We start from the raw sequence: 27,773 nt of genomic DNA, 5'->3' as shown, positions 1-27,773 counted from the left end.
AGAGAGAGACAGAGAGAGACAGAGAGAGACAGAGAGAGACAGAGAGAGACAGAGAGACAGAGAGACAGAGAGACAGAGAGACAGAGAGACAGAGAGAGAGAGAGAGAGAGAGAGAGAGAGAGAGAGAGACAGAGAGACAGAGAGGACAGAGAGACAGAGAGACAGAGAGAGAGAGAGAGAGAGAGAGAGACAGAGAGACAGAGAGACAGAGAGAGAGAGAGAGAGAGAGAGAGAAGAGAGAGACAGAGAGAGACAGAGAGAGACAAGAGAGAGACAGAGAGAGACAGAGACAGAGAGAGAGAGAGAGAGAGACAGAGACAGAGAGAGAGAGAGAGAGAGAGAGCACGCGAGCGCGATTTTGGCCATTGTTGGTGATCAGGTACCAGAGGGAAGCTGTGGTTTTATAACTGGGTGAGTGAGCACAGGTCTCAATTGTGCCTCTCTCTTACTGTCTGGGAGGTTCTGTGGCCTCTCTCACTTAAAACCTCTCATTTCATAATTAAACACACAAAAACATTTATTTTTGTCCTTGTGTCTTTAACTGAAGGACAAAAAACAAATGGAATATTTTGGACTGGACCAGAGGAAAAAAGGCCCAATAACAGGAAGTGTCGAATGATGTGGATTGTTTTTAAACCCAGCTCCCCACATGATCCAGGGAACAGGATATCAGTCACCTCACCCAATGGGGGAGAAGCAAGTTCGAGCGACAGAGACTGCCAGCTCCCATCCACTGAGAAAGCTGATCCCAGCAACAGAGAAAGAACTTACATTTCTATAGCGCCTTTCACAACCTCCACTAGTGCAGCACTCCCAGAGTACTGACCCTCCGACAGTGCAGCACTCCCTCAGTACTGACCCTCCGACAGTGCAGCACAATCCCTCAGTACTGACCCTCCGACAGTGCAGCACTTCCCAGAGTACTGACCCTCCGACAATGTGCAGCACTCCCTCAGTACTGACCCTCCGACAGTGCAGCACTCCCAGAGTACTGACCCCTCCGACAGTGCAGCACTCCAGAGTACTGACCCTCCGACAGTGCAGCACACTCCCAGAGTACTGACCTCTCCGACAGTGCAGCACTCCCAGAGTACTGACCCTCCGACAGTGCAGCACTCCCAGAGTACTGACCCTCCGACAGTGCAGCACTCCCAGAGTACTGACCCTCCGACAGTGCAGCACTCCCAGAGTACTGACCCTCCGACAGTGCAGCACTCCCAGAGTACTGACCCTCCGACAGTGCAGCACTCCCAGAGTACTGACCCTCCGACAGTGCAGCACTCCCAGAGTACTGACCCTCCGACAGTGCAGCACTCCCAGAGTACTGACCCTCCGACAGTGCAGCACTCCCAGAGTACTGACCCTCCGACAGTGCAGCACTCCCAGAGTACTGACCCTCCGACAGTGCAAGCACTCCTCCTCAGTACTGACCCTCCGACAGTGCAGCACTCCCTCAGTACTGACCCTCCGACAGTGCAGCACTCCCTCAGTACTGACCCTTCCGACAGTGCAAGCACTCCCTCAAGTACTGACCCTCCGACAGTGCAGCACTCCCTCAGTACTGACCCTCCGACAGTGCAGCACTCCCTCAGTACTGACCCTCCGACAGTGCAGCACTCCCTCAGTACTGACCCTCCGACAGTGCAGCACTCCCTCAGTACTGACCCCTCCGACAGTGCAGCAGCACTACTCCCTCAGTACTGACCCTCCGACAGTGCAGCACTCCCTCAGTACTGACCCTCCGACAGTGCAGCACTCCCCTCAGTACTGACCCTCCGACAGTGCAGCACTCCCCTCAGTACTGACCCTCCGACAGTGGCAGCACTCCCTCAGTACTGACCCCTCCGACAGTGCAGCACTCCCTCAGTACTGACCCTCCGACAGTGCAGCACTCCCTCAGTACTGACCCTCCGACAGTGCAGCACTCCCTCAGTACTGACCCTCCGACAGTGCAGCACTCCCTCAGAACTGACCCTCCGACAGTGCAGCGCTCACCTCAGAACTGACCCTCCAACAGTGCAGCACTCCCTCAGAACTGACCCTGGGAGTGTCAGCCTGGATTTTGTGCTCAGGTCCCTGGAGTGGTATTTGAACCCAGGACCTTCAGAGTGAGGGGCGAGAGCGTTACGCACGGAGTCACAGCTAACCAGCGTGCCCATCAACAGTCTGCAGTGAAAAGACTGCACATGCTGGAAATCTGAAATAAACACAAGAAATGCTGGAAATACTCAGCAGGTCTGACAGCATCTGTGGAGAGAGAAGCAGAGTTAACGTTTCAGGTCAGTGACCCTCCATCAGAAGCTGCAGTGAGTTAGCTAATCACAGGCGAGTGCATTCCCGGGGGTTTGAGCATTCTCTGGGCTGGATGCTGGTGTTTAGTATAAGCTGAGGGCTGTGATCAGGATCCAATGTGATGGATCCAAATGTGGGGCTACCTGAAGAGTGGGGGGGGGGGGTGGGGGGGGGGGGGGGGGGGGTCGGTGATCTGCGAGTCAGCATCTCCAGGATGGTGTGAGGGATTACAGGGGCTCTGGGTTACAGCAAATATATTAACCCCTGCATGAATCGAGACAATTATCTCACAATTATATCACTGCCTTCTGTGAAATTCACTGCAACCTCTGCACTGCACGATTGTGCAATCTCACACACATATCCCTGTCCTCTGAGTCTCGGGACAAGTGTGAACACTCCGGGACGTTCAGCCCAAAACTGCAATTATTCCACAACCCCTGTGCACATCAGCAGACACCTCCCCTCGGGCCTTGGAACCTCACTCACTGCTTCCATTCACGACCAGTGCAAATGTTATTCAAGTGACATCATTTAAAATGCAGCACACGGCCTGGACACACACAGTAGCTGTTCCAGCTGTTGGCAAATGACCACTCAGCTGCTCGCTCGAGGTGCAGGGCAACCTCAGATAGCGAGGGTCAGTGAGTGGACTGGCTGTGTACACACAGTGCAATATTGACTCCCTTTCTCAAATGGTCCGCAGAAGCCGCCGGGCACTTTGGACACTGCAAGGCCTTTCTGCCTGCCCTGCACCTACATATACACACGGATAGGTGAGGACAGGCGATGGCCCCATTGCTTCAATATCCCACCAACAGTGGCCATTTAACAGTGGCAGAGCTGCCCGGGGAGCGGCTTCGCTGGCGGGGTCTGCACCGGGCAGGGGGTCCGCACCGGGGAGCGAAGGGGACGGCGGAAGTCAGCTATGCAGAGTCACTGACATTGACTCACAAACGCCTCCAGCATTCCCAGCAGGCCGGCCGCTCGCTGGACCAGCATTCCCAGCAGGCCGGCCGCTCGCTGGACCAGCATTCCCAGCAGGCCGGCCGCTCGCTGGACCAGCATTCCCAGCAGGCCGGCCGCTCGCTCGCTGGACCAGCATTCCCAGCAGGCCGGCCGCTCGCTGGACCAGCATTCCCAGCAGGCCGGCCGCTCGCTGGACCAGCATTCCCAGCAGGCCGGCCGCTCGCTGGACCAGCATTCCCAGCAGGCCGGCCGCTCGCTGGACCAGCATTCCCAGCAGGCCGGCCGCTCTGGATGAGAAACACAGTCTGATTGTCATCACAAACCCAGCTCAGACACCCACAATTAACACAGTACACAGCCTCCCCTCCCCTCGGCCTCCCCTCCTCCCTACAACGTTTTCTATCCTGCTCTTCCAATGCTCACACAGATATATCCAACCCCACAGCTGAATCCAACCTCACTCACTCCCTCCCTCAAGCCCCCCACTTCCTCAGGATGGTCTCAAAAGCACTTCACAATCAATGAGGTAGATTTTGAAGTGCAGTGTAGTCACTGTTGTAACGTACGGGACACAGCTGCCAATTTCTGCACAGCAAGATCCCACAAACAACACTGTGATAATGACCAGCTCATCTATTTTTAGTGATGTTGGTTGAGGGATAAATATTGGCCCCGGGAGACTGGGGAGAACTCCCCCCTGCTCTTCTTCCAAGTGTTGCCATGGGATCCTTTACACCCACCTGAGGAGCAAAGAGGGCCTCAACTTAATATCTCATCCAAAAGACTGACCCTCCGACAGTGCAGCACTCCCTCAGTACTGGCCGACCGACAGCGCAGCGCTCCCTCAGTACTGACCCTCCGACAGTGCAACACTCCCTCAGTACTGACCCTCCGACAGTGCAACACTCCCTCAGTACTGACCGACCGACAGCGCGGCGCTCCCTCAGTACTGACCTTCCAACAGTGCAACACTCCCTCAGTACTGACCGACCGACAGCGCGGCGCTCCCTCAGTACTGACCCTCCGACAGTGCAACACTCCCTCAGTACTGACCCTCCGACAGTGCAACACTCCCTCAGTACTGACCCTCCGACAGCGCGGCGCTCCCTCAGTACTGACCCTCCGACAGTGCAACATTCCCTCAGTACTGACCCTCCGACAGTGCAACACTCCCTCAGTACTGACCCTCCGACAGCGCGGCGCTCCCTCAGTACTGACCCTCCGACAGTGCAACACTCCCTCAGTACTGACCCTCCAACAGTGCGGCACTCCCTCAGTACTGACCTTCCAACAGTGCAACACTCCCTCAGTACTGACCCTCCGACAGTGCGGCACTCCCTCAGTACTGACCCTCCGACAGTGCGGCACTCCCTCAGTACTGACCCTCCGACAGTGCGGCACTCCCTCAGTACTGACCCTCCGACAGTGCGGCACTCCCTCAGTACTGACCCTCCGACAGTGCAACACTCCCTCAGTACTGACCTTCCAACAGTGCAACACTCCCTCAGTACTGACCCTCCGACAGTGCGGCACTCCCTCAGTACTGACCCTCCGACAGTGCGGCACTCCCTCAGTACTGACCCTCCGACAGTGCGGCACTCCCTCAGTACTGACCCTCCGACAGTGCGGCACTCCCTCAGTACTGACCCTCCAACAGTGCGGCACTCCCTCAGTACTGACCCTCCGACAGTGCGGCACTCCCTCAGTACTGACCCTCCGACAGTGCGGCACTCCCTCAGTACTGACCCTCCGACAGTGCGGCACTCCCTCAGTACTGACCCTCCGACAGTGCGGCACTCCCTCAGTACTGACCCTCCGACAGTGCGGCACTCCCTCAGTACTGACCCTCCGACAGTGCAACACTCCCTCAGTACTGACCTTCCAACAGTGCAACACTCCCTCAGTACTGACCCTCCGACAGTGCGGCACTCCCTCAGTACTGACCCTCCGACAGCGCGGCGCTCCCTCAGTACTGACCCTCCGACAGTGCAGTGCTCCCTCAGTACTGACCCTCCGACAGTGCAGCAGTCCCTCATTACTGACCCTCCGACAGTGCAGCACTCCCTCAGTACTGACCCTCCGACAGTGCAACACTCCCTCAGTACTGACCCTCCGACAGTGCGGCACTCCCTCAGTACTGACCCTCCGACAGTGCGGCGCTCCCTCAGTACTGACCCTCTGACAGTGCGGCACTCCCTCAGTACTGACCCTCCGACAGTGCGGCCCTCCTGCAGGACTGCACTGGGAGTGTCAGCCTGGATTTTGTACTCAAGTCTCTGGCGTGGGATTCGAACCCATGACGTTTGACTCAGAGGTGAGAGGGCAGCTGATTGAGGCAGGGCAGGTGAGTGTGTGTGTGACAGTTGTTCAAGTGCTGAGAATGGGATCCGTGCAGTGCCAGTGCGAAGCAGAGGTAACTTCATTCTGGGTCAAGTTTAAACAGTAACATCCTAATGGGATGGGAAAGGCAAAAACCTACTTGGAATGTGAAAGCCATCGATAACCCTCAGTATTTATTTGATTCTCTTTGCGATGAGGCTCGTCTCCAGCCTGTGGTTAAAAGCCAGCTGCTCCATTGGCAGGCTCAGTGCTGGGGGAGGGCGGAGGTACCACCTAGGTTTTCTGGGGGCGGGGGTTGCGAGGGGGGGCAGCTTTGCTAATGCAGGATTGCATGGTTCACGTTCCAGAGCAAGTGGCACTCGATAGAAATTGAAATCCCTGCCATTCCTTAGGAACAGAAATCAGCAGGTGCTCCGTGTCTCCGGGCAGAGGGTTCACTCACACACACACACCCAGCCTCCCTCCCTCTCCCTCACACCCTCCGACCATCTGACTTCCTCCACCTGTCCAAATGCCTCCCTCGCACCCTCCACCCGTCCAAATGCCTCTCATACATGCTGTCTCTCGCCCTACTTTCATCTCTCTCACTCACTAACACACTCACGCTCTCCCCATCTCCCTCTCCGTGTAACATAAGGCACTTGTTATCCAGACTGCTGTGTGAGTCAGATCAGCTGATGAGCACAGGCCTGGGCTCTTCCTGCTCTGTGGGGTTCTCAGTACCACATCGGGCGGGACAGTTACAAGCAGAGCCTATCTCAGTCATTCTCCCACACTGGAAACCCCGCTCTCTGAGCCAGCAGCTTATTACAGGGTTAATTCTAAAGCAGTGAGTATGTATTGTATCAGAGTGAGAGCTGGCTGAACCAGAATCAATTTCACACACCATTTAGTTATGAACATGTGAGGGACTATTCTGAGCACTGTGTACACTCTCGGTGCTACAGATAACATCAGCTGTTCGACTATCCTGGGAAAAAGACACTGGAACACCAGCCAAGTTAGATCAATCGCTCGGCAGAGTCAGACCATTCAAATTCATAGCCTCAAAGAGGACTATTCAGCCCATCCTGTCTGTGCTGGCTCTTTGAAAGAGCTATCCAATTAGACCCACTCTCCCCTGCTCTTTTCCACTATTTATCCAATTCCCTTTTGAACGTTACTATTGAATCTGCTTCCACTGCCCTTTCAGGCAGCGCGTTCCAGATCACAACAACTCACTGTGTAAAAAACATTCTCCTCATCTCCCCCTCTGGGTCTTTTACTGATTATCTTCAATCTGTGTCCCTCTGGTTACTGACCTTCCTGTTACTGGAATCAGTTTCTCCTTATTTACTCTATCAAAACTCCTCATAATTTTGAACAGCTCTATTAAATCTCCCGTAACCTTCTCTGCTCCAAGGAGAGCAATCCCAGCTTAGAGTCATAGAGAGATACAGCACTGAAACAGGCCCTTCGGCCCACCATCAATCACCCATTTATACTAATCCTACATTAATCCCATATCCCCTACCACATCCCCACCTTCCCTCAATTCTCCTACCACCTACCTATACTAGGGGCAATTTACAATTACCAATTTACCTATCAACACACAAGTCTTTGGCTGTGGGAGGAAACCGGAGTACCCGGAGGAAACCCACGCAGTCACAGGGAGAACTTGCAAACGCCGCACAGACAGTACCCAGAACTGAACCTGGGTCGCTGGAGCTGTGAGGCTGCGGTGTTAACCACTGCGCCGCCCACAGCTTCTCCAGTCTCTCCACATTAACTGAAGTCCCTCATCCCTGGGACCATTCTAGTAAATTTCCTCCGTACCCTCTCCCAGGCCTTGACATTCTTCCCAAAGTGCAGTGCCCAGAATTGAACAGAATACTCCAGCTGGGGCCTCAGCAGTGTTTTAGAAAGGGTTTTGTGTAAATTCCTCGTTTTTGTACCCCATGCTGCTTTTCATACAGCCCAGGATTCCCAATTCTTGCTTAACAGTCTTCTCAACCTGTCCTGTTGTGTCGGATTACTCACTGAGACAGACAGAAAATGGCAACACTTGACCCCAATCCAAACAGATGTGCTACCAACCCTGGAATTCCCAGATTGGACACGGACTCATTCCGAGACCAGCAGGGGCACAGAGCCAGAGCACTGTCTGTGCCAGGTTGAGTCACAACTACAGGCATCATCCGTCCCCAGGGCGAAGGGTCAGGGTTCACAGTCATGGTTGTGGGTATCGGTAGAGGGAGAGGATTGAGAGGCAGCGCCGAGGGAGCGCCGCACTGTCAGAGGAGCAACGCCGAGGGAGCGCCGCACTGTCAGAGGAGCAACGCCGAGGGAGCGCCGCACTGTCAGAGGAGCAACGCCGAGGGAGCGCCGCACTGTCAGAGGAGCAACGCCGAGGGAGCGCCGCACTGTCAGAGGAGCAACGCCGAGGGAGCGCCGCACTGTCAGAGGAGCAACGCCGAGGGAGCGCCGCACTGTCAGAGGAGCCAACTTTCAGATGAGATAGTAACGTGGATGTAAAAGAACCCACCGTCACTATGACTTTTCTTTTGGTTCCTCTAAAAGTTCAGGCCAGCGTTGGGCAGGTCAACTCTTTCCTCCCTTATTCTATTGCTGAGCAGCAAAGCTTCGGGTGACTTTTTCTCAGTTAGAAGATCAAAGTAGCCCCTGGGACTTGTCAAGATCCTGTTTCTCATTGAGGTCCTAGTGAGATCCTCACATTCTTTAAAATCAAATCAAATGATGTTAAACAAAATAATCCAGCATCAATAAAGTTAATATTAAAAGCCGGCAGAGAGGCTGATGAGAAAGAGTGGCCTTAAAGATTGAGGACTAATTATACAGAGACACTCATTATCCTGGCTAATAACCTGCTCCGTTGTTGCACAATGGCCAATGCTCAAATCCTCAGTCTAGTGCGGCTAATTGGAAGGCTCGACCAAAAAGCCAGCACAAGCACAATGTCCTTCTGTGCTGCATCATTCTATCATTCAGGACTGCTATACGCGGAGTTCTCTTCATTGTCCTGCACCAATATTTGTTTCTCAAACAGCATCAATAAATAGATCATCAGATTATCTGATCATTGACTTTTCTGCTTCAGAAAGGTTACTCCATTCACCCACATAACAGTAGTCACTGCACGATGCATTCATTGCACACAGAGGTGTCGGAGATACACAAGTGGGCCCATTAAAATCCTTACCACAGGGTTAAGCTAATCCCAGTAATGCTGCCCAGTTCAAGAGTTTGAAAATCCTGTAGTGTGTGCAGAATTTACCTTGTTTCATTATTTCTATTAAGACTTGGCAGCCAGACTACAACCCACACAGAGCAATGAAAGAATGAAAACCAGGGTTACTGAACTAGCAGAAATAATTTGCAGCTTGCAGTAACGCTGGACGAACATCCAGCCCCCAGCTGTTGTGCGATCACACAAGGAGCACAGCTCCACTGACCCGCATGGCCACAAGGAGCAGGGCTTCCCTATAATCAGGCGGGGATCCTGGGACAGCACCCTTACAGAGACAGGGAATACAAAATCCATCCGGGGTCAATGTTAACCAGTGTCGGACAATCTGAAGCTACGCACTGTAATCAGGTTAAGCTCTACACCGCCTTGCCACTAACTGCGAAAAGTACAAAGAATTATTTCAAACAACCCAAGGGATTTCACCTCAACTCATCAGATATTTGTGTTGAACCACAGCCAACATTTCCATAGTGCCTGTAAAGTAGCAACACATCCCAAGGGTTTTCACAGGAGCGATTATCAAACTGAATCTGACACTGTGGTCACAAGAGGAGATATTAGGACAGACGACTAAAAGCTCAGTCAAAGAGCTAGGTTTTCACAGGAGCGTCTTAAAGGAAGAGGGGCAGGGGGAGAGAAAGAAAAAGAGAGAAAAAATTCTGGAGCTGATGTCCCCAGACAGCTGAAGGCACAGCCGCCAATGGTGGAGCGGTGAAAATCAGGGGATGATTAAGAGGCCAGAATTGGAGGAGGGCAGATATCTAGGAGGGTAGTGGGGCTGGAGGAGGTTACAGAGAGAGAGAGGGAGGGGAGAGACCAAGGAGGGATTTGAAAACAAGGAACTCTCCCTCCAAATGATCATCAAACTCTGACGACACCAGCTCTAACCCGGGTGTCACCACATGGTCTTCTGGAACCATAACATTTGTCAGAAACTGTTTACAGCTGGAAATAACAGACTGGCAAATCTCTGTAAAGACAGGCCTATCAATTGCAGCAGTGGTTTTCAACTTCAAACCACTGATGCAGCAATGAAACGCTGGGCTCTGAGGGCAGCTCTAACGGGTTTTGATTGGATCAGGACCGGGTGTGCTCTATGAGGAAGGATGTGAAGAGACCACTGACTGTTACAGGAAGAGGAACTTGCAGCAACACTTCTCACTGCACCAGTTAGACACAAGAGAGAACCAACCCGAGTTACTCAGGTCCAGGCTCCCCGGGCCCCGACTCTCCCTGGCTCCACATGTTGTAGCTGCCCACTGGCAGGGAACTTGAGGACAGAGAAGAGGGTTGGGGTGTAATGAAAAATTTGACTGGGCTCAGAAGTGCAGTGAGTGAGGGGGAGTGGGGATTTGCAAAGCTTGAGGAGCCGGTTGGTGGGGAGGGCTCTGGGATTCTCCTCGATCACCACCTGACTGAGATTGGAGCTGGAAGGTGACAGCCTCTAGCCCGAGTGCCTACAAAGCCACACCAGTGCCAGAAATGACCCACCCAGTGCCAGGGAGAAGCAACACAAACTCACACCTTGCACATAGGCACACAGGACTGAATGCCTCTAAAGTCTGCTGCATTCTGACTGGCTGGAGAATGGGCAGTGTGGCTGTTCAGGCGTCTGGGAGCTCAGAGATCAAACAAGGCAGCAACAAAGCTCAGAAATCAGAAAATGGCACTAACTGGAAATTAATACTTTTTCATAACGAAAAATATTCACAGTTGCACATGTGGTCAGAATAGAACAGGAAATGAATTCATAACATGAAAGCTTCAAAGGAATGGTCAAAATGTAAAGCAGGGAATCAGAAATGGCCATTTGGCCCATTATCCACTATCCCCCACAGCCCCTGTCCAATCTCCCCTATCACTGACTCTACCCACACATTTAATCCCCTCCCACAGCCCCTGTAGGCTCCAGGGTAGCAGTGTGACAGTGACTGAGCCTGGCAATGGGAGGGCGTGTGACAGTGACCATTTCAGCACCATCTGAGGCGAGCTGGGGGAGTCACTGAGACCAGCTGATGTCCGGTTAGGGTTAAACTGAGCCGGGTACTTAAATACACGGCCCACACAACCACCAAACCAACGCCAACAGGACACCTGAGAGCAGCTCTGCAGGACTGTAAGAGTGAGATGCCTCAGGCAGCATGAGCAAGGCTCAGTGCAAACCCTCTGCCCGACTGACACATTCACACATTTCCGCTGCTGTTTTCACAGGATGTGGTTTTGCCTGATACAGACTGAGCTCAGTGTCACCCTGCCCGTGGCACAAACAACCCGACTGTTTGCCTCAGGATGTGCAATGTATGACAAAAGGGGGCACACAACAGGAGATGGGGTGGTGGGAGGGGGGGGGGGGGGTGGAAAAGAGGTGGGAGGGGAGAAAAGAGAGATGGGGGCAGTTCAAAGTGCAAAGCACTGTTTTAACCCAGTCAACCACATGCATCTGTCGGAAAGTCCAATCCTTCCTCACATTGGCCTGACTGTGATTATAAATTTATGTCTCCTTGTCCCTGACACAAAATGTCTAAAAAGGGATATAGATAGGTTACATGAGTGCGCACAAATATGGCAGAAGGAGAACAATGTGGGAAAATGTGAGGTTGTCCACTTTGGCAGGAAGAATAGAAAAGCAGAATATTGTTTAAATGGAGAGAGACTGTAGAATGCTGCAGTACAGAGGGATCTGGGATGCCCTCATATATGAAACACAAGAGGTTAGCATGCAGGTACAGCAAGTAATTAGGAAAGCAACTGGAACGTTGGCCTTTATTGCAAGGGGGACGAGTATAAATGTAGAGAAGTCTTGCTACAAATGTACAGGGCACTGGTGAGACCGACAGTACTGCGTACAGTTCTGGTCTCCTTATATAAGGAGGAATACACTTGCAGTGGAAGCAGGGCAGAGAAGGTTCACTGGGCTGATTCCTGGGATGAAGGTTGTCTGATGAGGAATGGTTTAGCAGGTTGGGCCTACACTCATTGGAGTTCAAACATAAAAGATTCGTGAGGGGGGGTTTGACAGGGTAGATGCTGAGAGGATGTTCCCCCTCATGGGGGAAGCTAGAACGAGGAGGCACAGTTTCAAAATAAGGGATTTCCCTTTTAATATGCAGATGAGGAGGAATTTCTTCTCTCAGAGGGTTGTTATCTTTGGAGTTCTCTTCCCCAGAGAGTAGTGGAGGCTGGGTCATTGAATATATCCAGGGCCGAGTTAGACAGATTTTTGATCGATAAGGGAGCTGAAGGTTATGGGGGACAGGCAGGAAAAGTGGAGTTAAGGCCACACGCATCAGATCAGTCATGATCTTATTAAATGACAGAGCAGGATCTAGGGGCCGAATGGCCTACTCCTGCTCCTATTTCTTATGTTCTTAGACTCCACGACCAGAAGAAATTTTTTTCTATCCACCCTATTAATTCCTTCCAAAATACTAAAAACCTCAACGTGCTCCAGTCCATGTGAGGTAGGTACACCCACAGTGCTGTTAGGAAGGGAGTTCCAGCATTCTGACCCAGCGACAGTGAAGGAACGGCGATATAGTTCCAAGTCAGGATGGTGTGTGATTTGGAGGGGAACTTGCAGGTGGTGGTGTTCCCATGTATTTGCTGCCCTTGTCCTTCTAGTTGGTAGAGGTCGTGGGTTTGGAAGGTGCTGTTGAAGGAGCCTTGGTGAGTTGCTGCAGTGCATCTTGTAGATGGTACACACTGCTGCCACTGTGCGTCGGTGGTGGAGGGAGTGAATGTTTGTAGATGGGGTGCCAATCAGGCGGGCTGCTTTGTCCTGGATGGTGTCAATCTTCTTGAGTGTTGTTGGAGCTGCAATCATCCAGGCAAGTGGAGAGTATTCCATCACACTCCTGACTTGTGCCTTGTAGATGGTGGACAGGATTTGTGGAGTCAGAAGGTGGGTTACTTGTCTCAGAATTCCTAAGCTCTGACTTGCTCTTGTATTTATGTAGCTGCTCCAGTTCAGTTTCTGGTAATGGAAACCCCCAGGATGTTGATAGTGGGGGATTCAGCAATCGTAATTGAATGTAATGGGGAGTTGGTTAGATTCTGTCTTGTAGGGGATGGTCACTGTCTGGCACTTGTGTTAGGCAAACAGTTCTTGCTATTTATCACATCGAGCCTGAAGGTAGCCCAGGTCTTGCTGCATGCAGGCACAGACTGCTTCAGTATCTCAGGAGTTGGGAAAGGAACTGAACGCTATGCAATCAGCAGCGAACATCTCCACTTCTAACCCAGGGGTCACTGGACAGTGATCAGGAGCGGGAACCCTGGCTGATTTCCCCCTCTCTCTCGAACCCAAGGGTCACTGGACAGTGATCAGGAGCAGGAACCCTGGCTGATTTCCCCCTCTCTCTCTAACTCAGGGGTCACTGGACAGTGATCAGGAGCAGGAACCCTGGCTGATTTCCCCCTCTCTCTCTAACTCAGGGGTCACTGGACAGTGATCAGGAGCAGGAACCCTGGCTGATTTCCTCGCTCTCTCTAACCCAGGGGTCACTGGACAGTGATCAGGAGCAGGAACCTGGAAACAGTCCTGCTTTGGGAAACTGGGCATTCCTGGTCTGTGAGACTCTGTTCCACACGAGATGATGCATTCATTCACCGAGGCAGCAGACACAGCCAATCTGCTCCATTGGCCAAACTCCCAATTGAAGGAGCTGGGCCATGAGAACCACAATAAGGTGATAATGGTACACAAATGCTTCAGATTCCCAGCCGGCAGTGAGATTCCCTCTAAAACGGCCTTGGACGCGGTCCCGTATCTCAAGGTAGTTGCTGATTAATGCGTAATCTTTGCTCCACATAGACTCTCTTTCTCCCTCACACCAGACCCGGTCCCTTGGCACAGGCCTTACACAAAGCCTTACACAAGGCCACTCCAGTAAGAAGGCAAATGCAATTTTGTCGTTTATTACAAGGAGAATGAAATATAAATGCAGAAATGTTTTGCTACAGTTGTACAGGGCATTGGTGAGACCACATCTAGCATATTATGTACAGTTTTGGTCTCCTTACTTAGGAAAGGATATCATTGCATTGGAAGCAGCTCGGGGAAGGTTCATTTGACTGATTCCTGGGATGAGAGGGTTATCTTATGAGGAAAGGTTGGACAGATTGGGTCTGTATTCATCGGAGTTTAGAAGGATGAGAGGTGATCTTATTGAAACATATAAAGATCCTGAGGGGACTTGACAGGGTACTTGTTGAAAGGATGTTTCCCCTTGTGGGAGAATCTAGAACTAGGGGTCACTGTTTAAAAATAAGGGGTTGCCCATTTAAGACAGAGATGAGGAGAATTTTTTTTTCTCTCAGAGGATCGTGAGTCTGCGGAACGTTCTTCCCTGGAGAATGGTGGAGACAGGGTCATTGAATGCTTTTAAGGCAGAGGTAGACAGATTCTTGACAAACAAAGGAGTCAAAGAGTATCGGGGTAGGCAGGAAAGTGGAGTTGAGTTCACAAACAGATCAGCCATGATCTTATAGAATGGAGGAGCAGGCTAGAGGGGCCGAATGGCCAACTCCTGCTCCTAATTCGTATGTAACATTCTTCCAGATCTGTCCTGTCGAAGGCCTGGCCACTGGCAATGCCTGAAAGAGTTTAAGAGATCCCCTGCTTGCTGGTTTTCAGCCTCAGAGTTCAGCAACGCTCACCGTGCACAGTGTGATCCCATCTCCCAATACCCCACATCAACTGCAACCAACAGAAGCTTGCACAGGGCGATGTCACTCTTGTGCAGCCCCCGAAACAGGTCACAAACAACCTTGCAATAACAGAGAGCGAGAGTGAGCACAGTTTTCATCGCCCCCACCAATGGCAGCCGTGCCTGCGGCTGCCTGGACCCTAAGCTCTGGAATTCCCTCCCTAAACCTCTCTGCCTCTCGACCTCCCTTTGCTCCTTTAAGGCTCTCTTTAAATGCTGCATGAGAGCAGGGTTGGGGGTTGCACGAGAGGTTACTGATACTCAGCCTTGGCAGGAAGGTCAGCTTGAGACCCAGGCTGTGTGTGGGCGTCTCTCTCAGTCTCTACTCCCTGCACAAACTGAACCAGAGATCAGCTTCAGGAAAACACTATCTGCAACTAAGCAGAGCACGAGAGACAGGAACGGTGGGGCGTAGAGAGATGGGGAGGGGGAAAAAAACAGTGCGAGACGCGGGGAAAGAGGGAGAGTGGGGGAGCGGGGGAAGAGGGGGAGCGGGGGAAGAGGGGGAGCGGGGGAAGAGGGGAACAGTATAAATCTGATCGCAACTGAGAATTTGAATTGTTTAAAAATACAACATGAAATAAAAAGCTAATATCAGTCAGTGACCATGGGACTGTTGGATTGTTGTTAAAAAACCCAACTGTTCTTGGGGAAGGAAGCCTGCTGTCCTTACCCAGTCTGGCCTATATGTGACTCCAGACCCACAGCACCATGATTGGCCGTTAGCAAGTCACTCAGTTGGATCAAACTGCCAACCAGGGAGACCAGCGAGGGTCAATAAATGATATCTTTGACAAAAGCGTCCACAGTTCGAGACTGAATATCTTTAAAAGTACAGAGTCCAAGAGAATCAAAGTGAGGCAGTCAATATAATGAAAGAGTCAATTCTCACGGCAAAACTTCAAAACTAGAACCGTTTAGGCTGAAGTTTGCACTCGGGTTGTTAAATAAGGGACCGAGTTGGGCACTGTAAGCAGGGTCAAAGGTCCATTACAGGTCAAAAGGGTTCAGAGATGTCAAGAGGGAGGGTGAGGTGGTGTGGCTCACAGGCAAAGCCAGGGTCAGAGAGCAGGAAAGGTAGTGGGTTGATTCTGTGTAAAGGGCATTGGGGTTTTACAGCTCTTTCCTTTATTATTCCTAAGTTTCAGAGCAAAGCAGCCATTGGATCCTTCCCCAAAGGGCAGGTACAGCACAGGTTAGATATAGAGTAAATCTCCCTCTACACTGTCCCCATCAAACACTCCCAGGACAGGTACAGCACAGGGCTAGATACAGAGTAAATCTCCCTCTACACTGTCCCCATGAAACTGTGGGCCTAAGGTTCCGTCAGTACTGACCCTCCTACAGCGTGGCGCTCCCTCGGCACTGACCCTCTGACAGCGTGGCGCTCCCTCGGCACTGACCCTCCAACAGGGCGGCGCTCCCCCAGCACCGACCCTCCAACAGGGCGGCGCTCCCCCAGCACCGACCCTCCAACAGCGCGGCGCTCCCTCGGCACTGACCCTCCGACAGCGCGGCGCTCCCTCGGCACTGACCCTCCGACAGCGTGGCGCTCCCTCGGCACTGACCCTCCGACAGTGCGGCACTCCCTCGGCACTGACCCTCCGACAGCGCGGCGCCCCCTCGGCACTGACCCTCCGACAGCGCGGCGCTCCCTGGGCACTGACCCTCCGACAGTGCGGCACTCCCTCGGCACTGACCCTCCGACAGCGCGGCGCCCCCTCGGCACTGACCCTCCGACAGCGCGGCACTCCCTCGGCACTGACCCTCCGACAGCGCGGTGCTCCCTCGGCACTGACCCTCCGACAGCGCGGTGCTCCCTCAGCACTGACCCTCCGACAGCGCGGTGCTCCCTCAGCACTGACCCTCCGACAGCGCGGCGCTCCCTCAGCACTGACCCTCCGACAGCGCGGTGCTCCCTGGGCACTGACCCTCCGACAGCGCGGTGCTCCCTCGGCACTGACCCTCCGACAGCGCGGCGCCCACTCGGCACTGACCCTCCGACAGCGCGTCGCTCCCCTGGCACCGACCCTCCGACAGCGCGGCGCTCCCCCAGCACTGACCCTCCGACAGCGCGGCGCTCCCCCAGCACTGACCCTCCGACAGCGCGGCGCTCCCTCGGCACTGACCCTCCGACAGCGCGGCGCTCCCTCGGCACTGACCCTCCGACAGCGCGGCACTCCCTCGGCACTGACCCTCCGACAGCGCGGCACTCCCTCGGCACTGACCCTCCGACAGCGCGGTGCTCCCTCAGCACTGATCCTCCGACAGCGCGGCGCCCACTCGGCACTGACCCTCCGACAGCGCGGTGCTCCCTCAGCACTGACCCTCCGACAGCGCGGCGCCCCCTCGGCACTGACCCTCCGACAGTGCGGCGCCCCCTCGGCACTGACCCTCTGACAGCGCGGCACTCCCTCGGCACTGACCCTCCGACAGCGCGGCGCCCACTCGGCACTGACCCTCCGACAGCGCGGCGCCCACTCGGCACTGACCCTCCGACAGCGCGGTGCTCCCTCGGCACTGACCCTCCGACAGCGCGGCGCCCCCTCGGCACTGACCCTCCGACAGTGCGGCGCCGTTTTACACACTACATGTCGGCCTGGATTTTGTGCACACGTCTCCGGAGGGGGATCTTGAACACATGGCCTTCTGCCTTGGAAACACGTGTGCTTCCTTGAGCTACAGCTGACATGTAAACACAGGGGCCATTCCCCGGTCCCCGAGGGAGACAGTGTCATCCTGCTCCATGGAGGAGATTGTGGGTCTGAGCTCCTGTTGGATCCACAGGTACCAGGTGCCTCGCTCCATACAATAGAAGGTGGGATCCTGACAATTCACTCATTATCCTCTTCCCAGTAATGTCGACAAGGCCCCAACCCCACCTCAAGGTCCATCAGCTAGAGTGAAAGTAACTCTACCCACCCCCCCACCCCCTTACGATGATTGTTAATAGATCCTGTGTCTGCATGACGGAAGAATTCAGCCCATCAGATTTACCTGCACTTGGGCCCAAGATTTTCAATCTACAGGATGCAGTCCTGCCTATGGAATCACTGTCACAGCAAATCCCTCCTGAAACTGTGGGATAATCCCAAGCTCTGTGCTCGTCTGGAGTTCCAAGGCTGTGGATGAGGTTGACAATCTGTCTGGCTCCACACTGTCAAACTGGCACTACATAACAATTTGTCTTTTCACAGTGCCTTTAACCCAGTTAAACATCCCAAGCGGCTTCACAGGGGTGAATATCAAACTAAAATTTGACCCTGAACAACATAAGGAGATACCAGGGCTGGTGACCAAAAGCTCGGTCAAAGAGGTGGGTTTTACGGAGTGTCTAAAAGGAGGGAGAGAGAGATTTAGGGAGGAAATTTCAGAGCTTAGGGCGCAGGGAGCTGAAGGAACGGCCGCCAATAGTGGAGCGATTAAAATTGGGGTAAAAGCAAAATACTGCGGATGCTGGAAATCTGAAACAAAAACAAGAAATGCTGGAATCACTCAGTAGGTCTGGCAGCATCTGTGGAAAGAGAAGCAGAGTTAACGTTTCGGGTCAGTGACCCTTCTTCGGAACTGACAAATATTAGAAAAGTCACAGATTATAAACAAGTGAGGTGGGGGTTGGGCAAGAGATAACAAAGGAGAAGGTGCAGATTGGACCAGGCCACATAGCTGACCAAAAGGTCACGGAGCAAAGGAGAAAGCAATGAAGGTGAACAAGGTAAAAGAGACAAACAAAAATCCCGTCGGAGAGAAGAGCAGAACTTCTTCAAGGTAGGCATTCCTGGAAGAGAAGTGGCAGTGAATTGTTCACCTTCATTGCTTTCTCCTTTGCTCCGTGACCTTTTGGTCAGCTATGTGGCCTGGTCCAATCTGCACCTTCTCCTTTGTTATCTCTTGCCCAACCCCCACCTCACTTGTTTATAATCTGTGACTTTTCTAATATTAGTCAGTTCCGAAGAAGGGTCACTGACCAGAAACGTTAACTCTGCTTCTCTTTCCACAGATGCTGCCAGACCTGCTGAGTGATTCCAGCATTTCTTGTTTTTGATTAAAATTGGGGGATGTGCAAGAGGCCAGAATTAGAGGAGGGCAGAGATCTCGGAGGGCTGGAAGAGGTTACAGAGATAGGGAGGGGAGAGACCGGGGTGGGATTCGAACACTAGGATGAGAATGTTAAAACTGAGCCATTGTTGGACTGGGAGCCAGTGCAGGTCAGCGAGCAGAGTGGGTGATGGGTGAATAGGACTTGGTGCGAGTTGGGACACGGGGCAGTAGAGTTTTGGACGGGCGGAAGTTTACAGAACGTAGACAACAAAAAGAACAAACCTGGGAACCAGGAGCTGCCCAAAGGCTGCCTACACCCACCAACATTTACCCTGGTCCAGAGCAGTGCTAGGCGTGGGCAATGGTCAGGAGCTGGCTACAGCTGGTCACACTGAGAAACATCAATCACCCAAATCAGTCAGCATCCTCCCAGCTCCCTGTAACCCGCTGCCCCCCCAGACCCATACCCCCCCCAGACCCCTACCCTCCCCAGACCCCTACCCCCCCAGACCCATACCCACCCAGACCTCTGCCCCCCCCCAGACCCATACCCCCCCCAGACCCCTACCCTCCCCAGACCCCTACCCTCCCCAGACCCCTACCCCCCCCAGACCCATACCCCCCAGACCTCTGCCCCCCCCAGACCCATACCCCCCCCCAGACCCCTACCCCCCCCAGACCCCTACCCTCCCCCAGACCCCTACCCTCCCCAGACCCCTACCCCCCCCAGACCCATACCCCCCCCAGACCCATACCCCCCCCAGACCCCTACCCCCACCAGACCACTGCCCCCCCAGACCCATACCCCCCCCAGACCCATACCCCCCCAGACCTCTGCCCCCCCCCAGACCCATACCCCCCCCAGACCCCTACCCCCACCAGACCACTGCCCCCCCAGACCCATACCCCCCCCAGACCCCTACCCTCCCCAGACCCCTACCCTCCCCAGACCCCTACCCCTCCCCAGACCCCTACCCCTCCCAGACCCCTACCCTCCCCAGACCCCTACCCCCACCAGACCACTGCCCCCACCAGACCCATACCCTCCCCAGACCCCTACCCTCCCCAGACCCCTACCCCCCCCCAGACCCCTACCCCCACCAGACCACTGCCCCCACCAGACCACTGCCCCCCCAGACCCATACCCTCCCCAGACCCATACCCCGAGACCACTGCCCCCCCAGACCCCTACCCACAGACCTCTGCCCCCCCCAGACCCATACTCCGAGACCTCTGCCCACCCCCCCAGACCCATACCCCCAGACCTCTGTCGCCCCCAGACCCATACCCCCAGACCTCTGCCCCCCCCAGACCCATACCCCCAGACCTCTGCCCCCCCCAGACCCATACCCCCCCCCAGACCCATACCCCCAGACCGCTGCCCACCCAGACCCCTGCACCCCCCCAGACCCCTGGCCCCCATCCAGACCCATGCCCCCAGACCCCTGCACCCCCCCGAAACCACTACCCCCAGACCTCTGCCCCCCCCAGACTGCTGCCCACCCAGACCCATACCCCCAGACTGCTGCCCACCCAGACCCCTACCCCCATCCTCTGCCCCCCCCCAGACCCATACCCTCAGACCTCTGCCCCCCCCAGACCTCTGCCCCCCCCCAGACCCATACCCCCAGACCGCTGCCCACCCAGACCCCTGCACCCCCCCAGACCCCTGGCCCCCATCCAGACCCATGCCCCCAGACCCCTGCACCCCCCCGAAACCACTACCCCCAGACCTCTGCCCCCCCCAGACTGCTGCCCACCCAGACCCCTACCCCCATCCTCTGCCACCCCCCCCCAGACCCATACCCCCAGACCGCTGCCCACCCAGACCCCTGCCCCCCATCCAGACACAGGCTATTTCTCCACCTCACTCACCAGCTTGGATCACATCGGACAAGTCATAGTTACTGGCTGCTCGGGGGAACTCTCGCAGCTTCCTGTTGCTCAGGTTGAGGATGCCGCTATTCACCGCCTCGTCCAGCGCCTTCTCCACACTGCGGGTCAGATTGGCCACAGCCGTGGCCGAAGGCTGAGGCTCGTCTCCCGTCGCCATTCGCCGCTGTCCAGCGCTGACTTCACAGCCCGGGATACTGTGTAACAAACCCGGGATACTGTGTAACAAACCCGGGATACTCTGTATCCGCGGCGGAAAGCAGGGGCGGGGCGGGGCTGGGCTCCGGCCCTGAGTGACAGCCATACCTGCCAATCACAACCTGGCTGTTGGAACACCCCCCCCCCCCCCCCCCGTTGCCTCATTGGCTACTCTTGGCCCGTCAAAGTTTGGCTGCTTGGAGGAGGCGGGACAACTGGATTGACAGCCGTTTTGACCAATTAGCACACACATTGGCCAATGGGGGGTCAGCCTGGCTATGATTGACAGAGAACTGGGCCTATGAGAATAGCGGATTCCGGATCAATGACCAATGGAAGAATTAATAATCAGCCCCTCTTGGCCAATGAGAGGAGGAGAGTTATTTTGTCCCAGGTGAAGTAGACCCAGTCCAGCCAATCAGGACTATTCATTGATAAGAATCCTGGCCAATAGTGAAAGAGGGAAGCTCATTGATCCCAAAACCCAAGGAGAGAGGGACATCCGAAAAAAAAAGGCGGCAAGTTTTGGACTTGACGTCAATGTCACCCAGTAAATGAATCGAGACATGAAAGCAATAGTTTCTGACCAATGAGGGAGTCAGCCAATGAAAGAGGAGCAGTATTTTGATTAAAAGGTGGGGGCTGTGAGTGAGGATCTCAGCCAATGAAGAAGAAGCAGATGGTGAATGACTGAAGGATAAAACATATTACTGGCTCCATAGGGCCCAATGATTTGGGCCGATGAAGTATGTTGGCCTTGTTGGCCATTGGAACATGGTGCCCAGCTCATGGGAAGGATGTCAAACAGATGTGTCTGGAAAACCTTCACTACTGTGATCCCAGGAGGGTGCGGAAAAGATTCACATGAATGGTTCCAGGGATGAGGAACTTCAGTTATGTGGTGAGATTGGGAAAGCTGTGCCTGTTCCCCTTGGAGAAGAGAAAATTAAGAGATTTGATTGACGTGCTCAAAATCATGAGGGGCCTGGACAGAGTAGATGGGGGAAAAACTGGTGGAAGGATCCAGAACCAGAGGGCACCGATTTAAAGCGATTGGCAAAAGAAGCAACAGCAAGATGAGGTAAAACGTTTTTATGCAGTGAGTGTTTAGGATCTGGAATGCACTGTCTGAGAGTGTGGTGGAGGCAGGTTCAGTGTGTGTTTAGGATCTGGAATGCACTGTCTGAGAGTGTGGTGGAGGCAGGTTCAGTGAGTGTTTAGGATCTGGAATACACTGTCTGAGAGTGTGGTGGAGGCAGGTTCAGTGAGTGTTTAGGATCTGGAATACACTGTCTGAGAGTGTGGTGGAGGCAGGTTCAGTGAGTGTTTAGGATCTGGAATACACTGTCTGAGAGTGTGGTGGAGGCAGGTTCAGTGAGTGTTTAGGATCTGGAATGCACTGTCTGAGAGTGTGGTGGAGGCAGGTTCAGTGTGTGTTTAGGATCTGGAACACACTGTCTGAGAGTGTGGTGGAGGCAGGTTCAGTGAGTGTTTAGGATCTGGAATGTACTGCCTGAGATTGTGGTGGAGGCAGGTTCAGTGAGTGTTTAGGATCTGGAATGCACTGTCTGAGAGTGCGGTGGAGGCAGGTTCAGTGAGTGTTTAGGATCAGGAACGCACTGTCTGAGAGTGTGGTGGAGGCAGGTTCAGTGAGTGTTTAGGATCTGGAATGCACTGTCTGAGAGTGTGGTGGAGGCAGGTTCAGTGAGTGTTTAGGATCTGGAATGCACTGTCTGAGAGTGTGGTGGAGGCAGGTTCAGTGAGTGTTTAGGATCTGGAATGCACTGTCTGAGAGTGTGGTGGAGGCAGGTTCAGTGTGTGTTTAGGATCTGGAATGCACTGTCTGAGAGTGTGGTGGAGGCAGGTTCAGTGAGTGTTTAGGATCTGGAATGCACTGTCTGAGAGTGCGGTGGAGGCAGGTTCAGTGAGTGTTTAGGATCTGGAATGCACTGTCTGAGAGTGTGGTGGAGGTAGGTTCAGTGAGTGTTTAGGATCTGGAATGCACTGTCTGAGAGTGTGGTGGAGGCAGGTTCAGTGTGTGTTTAGGATCTGGAATGCACTGTCTGAGAGTGTGGTGGAGGCAGGTTCAGTGAGTGTTTAGGATCTGGAATGCACTGTCTGAGAGTGTGGTGGAGGCAGGTTCAGTGAGTGTTTAGGATCTGGAATGCACTGTCTGAGAGTGCGGTGGAGGCAGGTTCAGTGTGTGTTTAGGATCTGGAATGCACTGTCTGAGAGTGTGGTGGAGGCAGGTTCAGTGAGTGTTTAGGATCTGGAATGCACTGTCTGAGAGTGCGGTGGAGGCAGGTTCAGTGAGTGTTTAGGATCTGGAATGCACTGTCTGAGAGTGTGGTGGAGGTAGGTTCAGTGAGTGTTTAGGATCTGGAATGCACTGTCTGAGAGTGCGGTGGAGGCAGGTTCAGTGTGTGTTTAGGATCTGGAATGCACTGTCTGAGAGTGTGGTGGAGGCAGGTTCAGTGAGTGTTTAGGATCAGGAATGCACTGTCTGAGAGTGCGGTGGAGGCAGGTTCAGTGGGTGTTTAGGATCAGGAACGCACTGTCTGAGAGTGTGGTGGAGGCAGGTTCAGTGTGTGTTTAGGATCAGGAACGCACTGTCTGAGAGTGCGGTGGAGGCAGGTTCAGTGTGTGTTTAGGATCAGGAATGCACTGTCTGAGAGTGCGGTGGAGGCAGGTTCAGTGGGTGTTTAGGATCAGGAACGCACTGTCTGAGAGTGTGGTGGAGGCAGGTTCAGTGAGTGTTTAGGATCTGGAATGCACTGTCTGAGAGTGTGGTGGAGGCAGGTTCAGTGAGTGTTTAGGATCTGGAATGCACTGTCTGGGAGTGTGGTGGAGGCAGGTTGAATCGTGGCTTTCAAAAGAGAATTGGATAATTATCTGAAGAGAAAAAAATTTGCAGGGCTACAGGGGAAAAAATGGGGGAGTGGGACTCAGTGAGTTGCTCTTGCAGACAGCCAGCATGCACATACTGAATGGCCTCCTGTGCTGTAACCATTCTATGATTCTGTGACTCAGAGGCTTTAGTTAGGAGACCAGACTGGCTCTCCCTTTATTATAACAGAGAAGGTTAAGAGGGGACGGAGGTGGAGGGGCGACTTAGAGGGTACAGAGGAGGTTTACCAGGATGTTGCCTGGTCTGGAGGGCATTAGCTATGAGGAGAGGTTGGATAAACTCGGATTGTTTTCACTGGAACGGCGGAGGTGGAGGGGCGACATGATAGAGGTTTACAAGGTTATGAGCGGCATGGACAGAGTGGATAGTCAGAAGCTTTTTCCCAGGGTGGAAGAGTCAGTTACTAGGAGACATAGGTTTAAGGTGAGAGGGGCAAAGTTTAGAGGGGATGTGCGAGGCAAGTTTTTTACACAGAGGGTGGTGAGTGCCTGGAACTTGCTGCCAGGGGAGGTGGTGGAAGCAGGTACGATAGCGACATTTAAGAGGCATCTTGACAAATACATGAATAGGATGGGAATAGAGGGATACGGTCCCTAGAAGTGCAGAAGGTTTTAGTTTAGACAGGCATCAAGATCGGTGCAGGCTTGGAGGGCCGAATGGCCTGTTCCTGTGCTGTACTGTTCTTTGTTCTTTGGGATCAGATAGAGGTGCTCAGAATTATGGACGTTTCTATGAAGTGAATTGGAAAGTTCTACTGGCCTGTGAGTTGGTAACTACAATAACCATGTGCATTTCTGTAGCACCTTTAACTGTAAATTGTCACTAGGCGTTTCACAGGAGTGTTTATCAAACAAAATTTGACACCGCGCCACATAAAAAGCTATTTGGACAAGTGACCAAAGTTTGTTCAGAACAAGGAGCCTTTGAGATGACAAGAGGAGATGGAGTGTCCTACCAGAAAATCAGACAACCAGAATCCATTACATCTACTGAAAGGAAATGGAAAATAAAAACTGTTCAGTTCGTTATTGATAAGACAATGGTGATGTGGTTGTGTGACCACCATCTTTAATCTCCTATCCTATCCCTATTCTATTCCCTGCCAAGCTGTGCCCCCATCCTCCACCCCCTATCCCACCCTTCTCCCACCTCAATCAGCCACTGCTTGGCTCCGTTCCCACTTCCACCCTTATCCCACCTCCCAAATCCATTCTGATCCCATCCCCTCCTGCTCTGCTTCGAACCCACCACATTTCTTGTCCTTCTCTCACCTCCCGCCTGGCTGTAAACCGCCCCCTCCCACCTCCCACCTTGATCACACCCTCTCCCCTATTCCGATGCAAGCTGCTACTCTGCCCTATCCCACCCCTTTACATCAAGTCTACAGTGCAGAAACAGGCCATTCGGCCCAGCTGCTCCATGCTAGTGTTTCTGCTCCACAGCAGCCTCCTCCCACCCCCTCTCCATCTGACCCTAACAGCATATCATTCTATTCCTTTCTTGCGCATGTGTTTCCCCTTAAATTATACTATTCACCTCAACCACTCCGTGTGGCAGCGAGTTTCACATTCTCACCACTCTCTGGGTAAAGAGGTTTCTCCGGAACTCCCTATTGGATTTATTAGTGACTGTCTTATCTTGATGGCCCCCCCCAACCCCCGCCGTCTCCCCCACAAGTGGAAATACCTTCTCTTCGTTGACTCTATCAAACCCCTTCATAACCTTCAGGTTTATCTTTCTGGGACATGGTGATTCTTCACCCTCTGCTAATCTTCCCTCCATCCTCCGTCCTGATCCCATTCCCCTGCTTAGTCCCGATTCCTACCAGCCTCCATCCAGATGTCACCCCATATCCGGCCTGAGTCCAGATCTATTCCCATTCTATCCCGTCTACCCGCCCCTCCCCCTCCCACTCCCCCTGCCCACCCTGCTGCTCTCCTGGCCTTGCCCCAGTTTCTGGCCCCAGGCCTGCAGCCTGGGACCCTGGCAGTGATGTCAACATTCCTACTGTGAAGTCACAATAATCACTGTTGTCTCCGGGGTGACTGTAAAAGGTGACATCACCGCTGAGGGGAAATTAATGGGGGGATCCGCTTGCAAGCACTTTACACCACAAACAGCTGAAATAATGACATGCGTGTGGTTACCCCGGGGAAAATCGCAGATCACAATCAGTCCTTAGCAGTGCAGCTTGAACAAAATAACTGCAGAGAAAGAAAGAGGATAATGAGCAACAGATCAGGCAGAGGCAAACTTCAGAAATATTCCAGAATAAGTAGAAATGAGAGGCCACCTAGTGTAAGTATCAGGCACATCACCACTTAGAATATATTCTCCGACTGTCTTCCTACCTCACATGTAAGGGGTTATTCCCCAAATAGCTGAGAAGATAGGGTTGTAATGGGGGTAAGGCTGGGCAAGACTGAACTGTGCTCTGACACCTCTTCAATTTTTGCTCTCCAATAAATTAGCTCCATTGCTACCAGGACTAGTCCTGGATTATCATTGATCCAGGATTTGAGTGCCTGCTCCAGACTGACACACCCATTGTCGAGCTCAGGGGTGCTGCATTGTCAGAGGAGCTGTCCTGCGATGAGACGCTGAACTGAAGTGCTGATGGTTGTTCAGGTGTATGTTAGAGATAAAGATGAGGAAGGCCATTTGGCCCATCGAAGCCCATCCATTCAGAGAGACCCGAGACAGTACCCCTCACCACACAACATCCAACTATTAAATTATTCCAGGTATTGTTGACTCTGTTCCGAAGATCCCGTGTCACTATGTAAAGAAAAGGGACGTTCTCCCAGTGTCCTGGCCAACATTCCTCCCTCAGCCAACTGCACCAATACTGGCTCATGGGTCAATTATTTCACTGCTGTCTGTGTCACAGTGTTTGCTGACTCAACACTCACCACACTCCAAACAATTCATTCCACATCATGTTCTTTATTCTGGGCACATTCTGCAAATGGGGTAAATGAATGGCGAGAGTGTACAGGGACTGTGAGCAGAAGTGAAATGGGTGGGTAGAGTGTACAGGGGCTGTGGGAGGAGGTTAATGGGTGAGTAGAGTGTACAGGGGCTGTGAGAGGAGGTTAATGGGTGAGTAGAGTGTACAGGGACTGTGAGCGGAAGTTAAATGGGTGGGTAGAGTGTACAGGGGCTGTGGGAGGAAGTTAATGGGTGGGTAGAGTGTACAGGGGCTGTGGGAGGAGGTTAATGAGTGAGTAGAGTGTACAGGGGCTGTGGGAGGAAGTTAATGGGTGGGTAGAGTGTACAGGGGCTGTGGGAGGAAGTTAATGGGTGAGTAGAGTGTACAGGGGCTGTGGGAGGAAGTTAATGGGTGGGTAGAGTGTACAGGGGCTGTGGAAGGAAGTTAATGGGTGGGTAGAGTGTACAGGGGCTGTGGGAGGACGTTAATGGGTGAGTAGAGTGTACAGGGGCTGTGGGAGGAGGTTAATGGGTAGGTAGAGTGTACAGGGGCTGTGGGAGGAGGTTAATGGATGGGTAGAGTGCACAGGGGCTGTGGGAGGAAGTTAATGGATGGGTAGAGTGTACAGGGGCTGTGGGAGGAAGTTAATGGGTGAGTAGAGTGTACAGGGGCTGTGGGAGGAAGTTAACGGGTGAGTAGAATGTTACTGGGGCTGTGGGAGGACGTTAATGGGTGAGTAGAGTGTACAGGGGCTGTGGGAGGAGGTTAATGGATGGGTAGAGTGTACAGGGGCTGTGGGAGGAAGTTAATGGGTGAGTAGAGTGTACAGGGGCTGTGGGAGGAAGTTAATGGGTGAGCAGAGTGTTACTGGGGCTGTGGGAGGAAGTTAATGGGTGAGTAGAGTGTACAGGGGCTGTGGGAGGAAGTTAACGGGTGAGTAGAATGTTACTGGGGCTGTGGGAGGACGTTAATGGGTGAGTAGAGTGTACAGGGGCTGTGGGAGGAGGTTAATGGATGGGTAGAGTGTACAGGGGCTGTGGGAGGAAGTTAATGGGTGAGTAGAGTGTACAGGGGCTGTGGGAGGAAGTTAATGGGTGAGCAGAGTGTTACTGGGGCTGTGGGAGGAAGTTAATGGGTGAGTAGAGTGTACAGGGGCTGTGGGAGGAAGTTAATGGGTGGATCGAGTGTACAGGGGCTGTGGGAGGAAGTTAATGGGTGAGTAGAGTGTACAGGGGCTGTGGG

General features: G+C 53.3%; 2 protein-coding genes across 3 annotated transcripts in view; one reads left to right on the top strand and one right to left on the bottom strand.

Annotated features, from left to right (window-relative positions):
- lrch4 (leucine-rich repeats and calponin homology (CH) domain containing 4) overlaps window positions 1–20,770 on the bottom strand; it is a 72,862-nt gene extending 52,092 nt beyond the window's left edge. The window contains exon 1 of the mRNA XM_068023930.1: window positions 20,476–20,770. Coding sequence (XP_067880031.1) covers window positions 20,476–20,653 — 178 coding nt within the window. The 5' untranslated portion in view covers window positions 20,654–20,770. The remainder of the gene's footprint in view (window positions 1–20,475) is intronic.
- A 923-nt stretch (window positions 20,771–21,693) lies between these two features.
- LOC137357548 (F-box only protein 24-like) overlaps window positions 21,694–27,773 on the top strand; it is a 43,613-nt gene continuing 37,533 nt past the window's right edge. For both annotated transcript variants that reach the window (XM_068023962.1, XM_068023958.1), the window contains exon 1: window positions 21,694–21,772. The gene's annotated coding sequence lies outside the window, so the exon portion shown is untranslated. The remainder of the gene's footprint in view (window positions 21,773–27,773) is intronic.

The sequence above is a fragment of the Heterodontus francisci genome, chromosome 48 (genome assembly GCF_036365525.1).
Source record: "Heterodontus francisci isolate sHetFra1 chromosome 48, sHetFra1.hap1, whole genome shotgun sequence".
Lineage (NCBI taxonomy): Eukaryota > Metazoa > Chordata > Chondrichthyes > Heterodontiformes > Heterodontidae > Heterodontus > Heterodontus francisci.
This window is presented reverse-complemented; position numbering and strand designations above follow the sequence as displayed.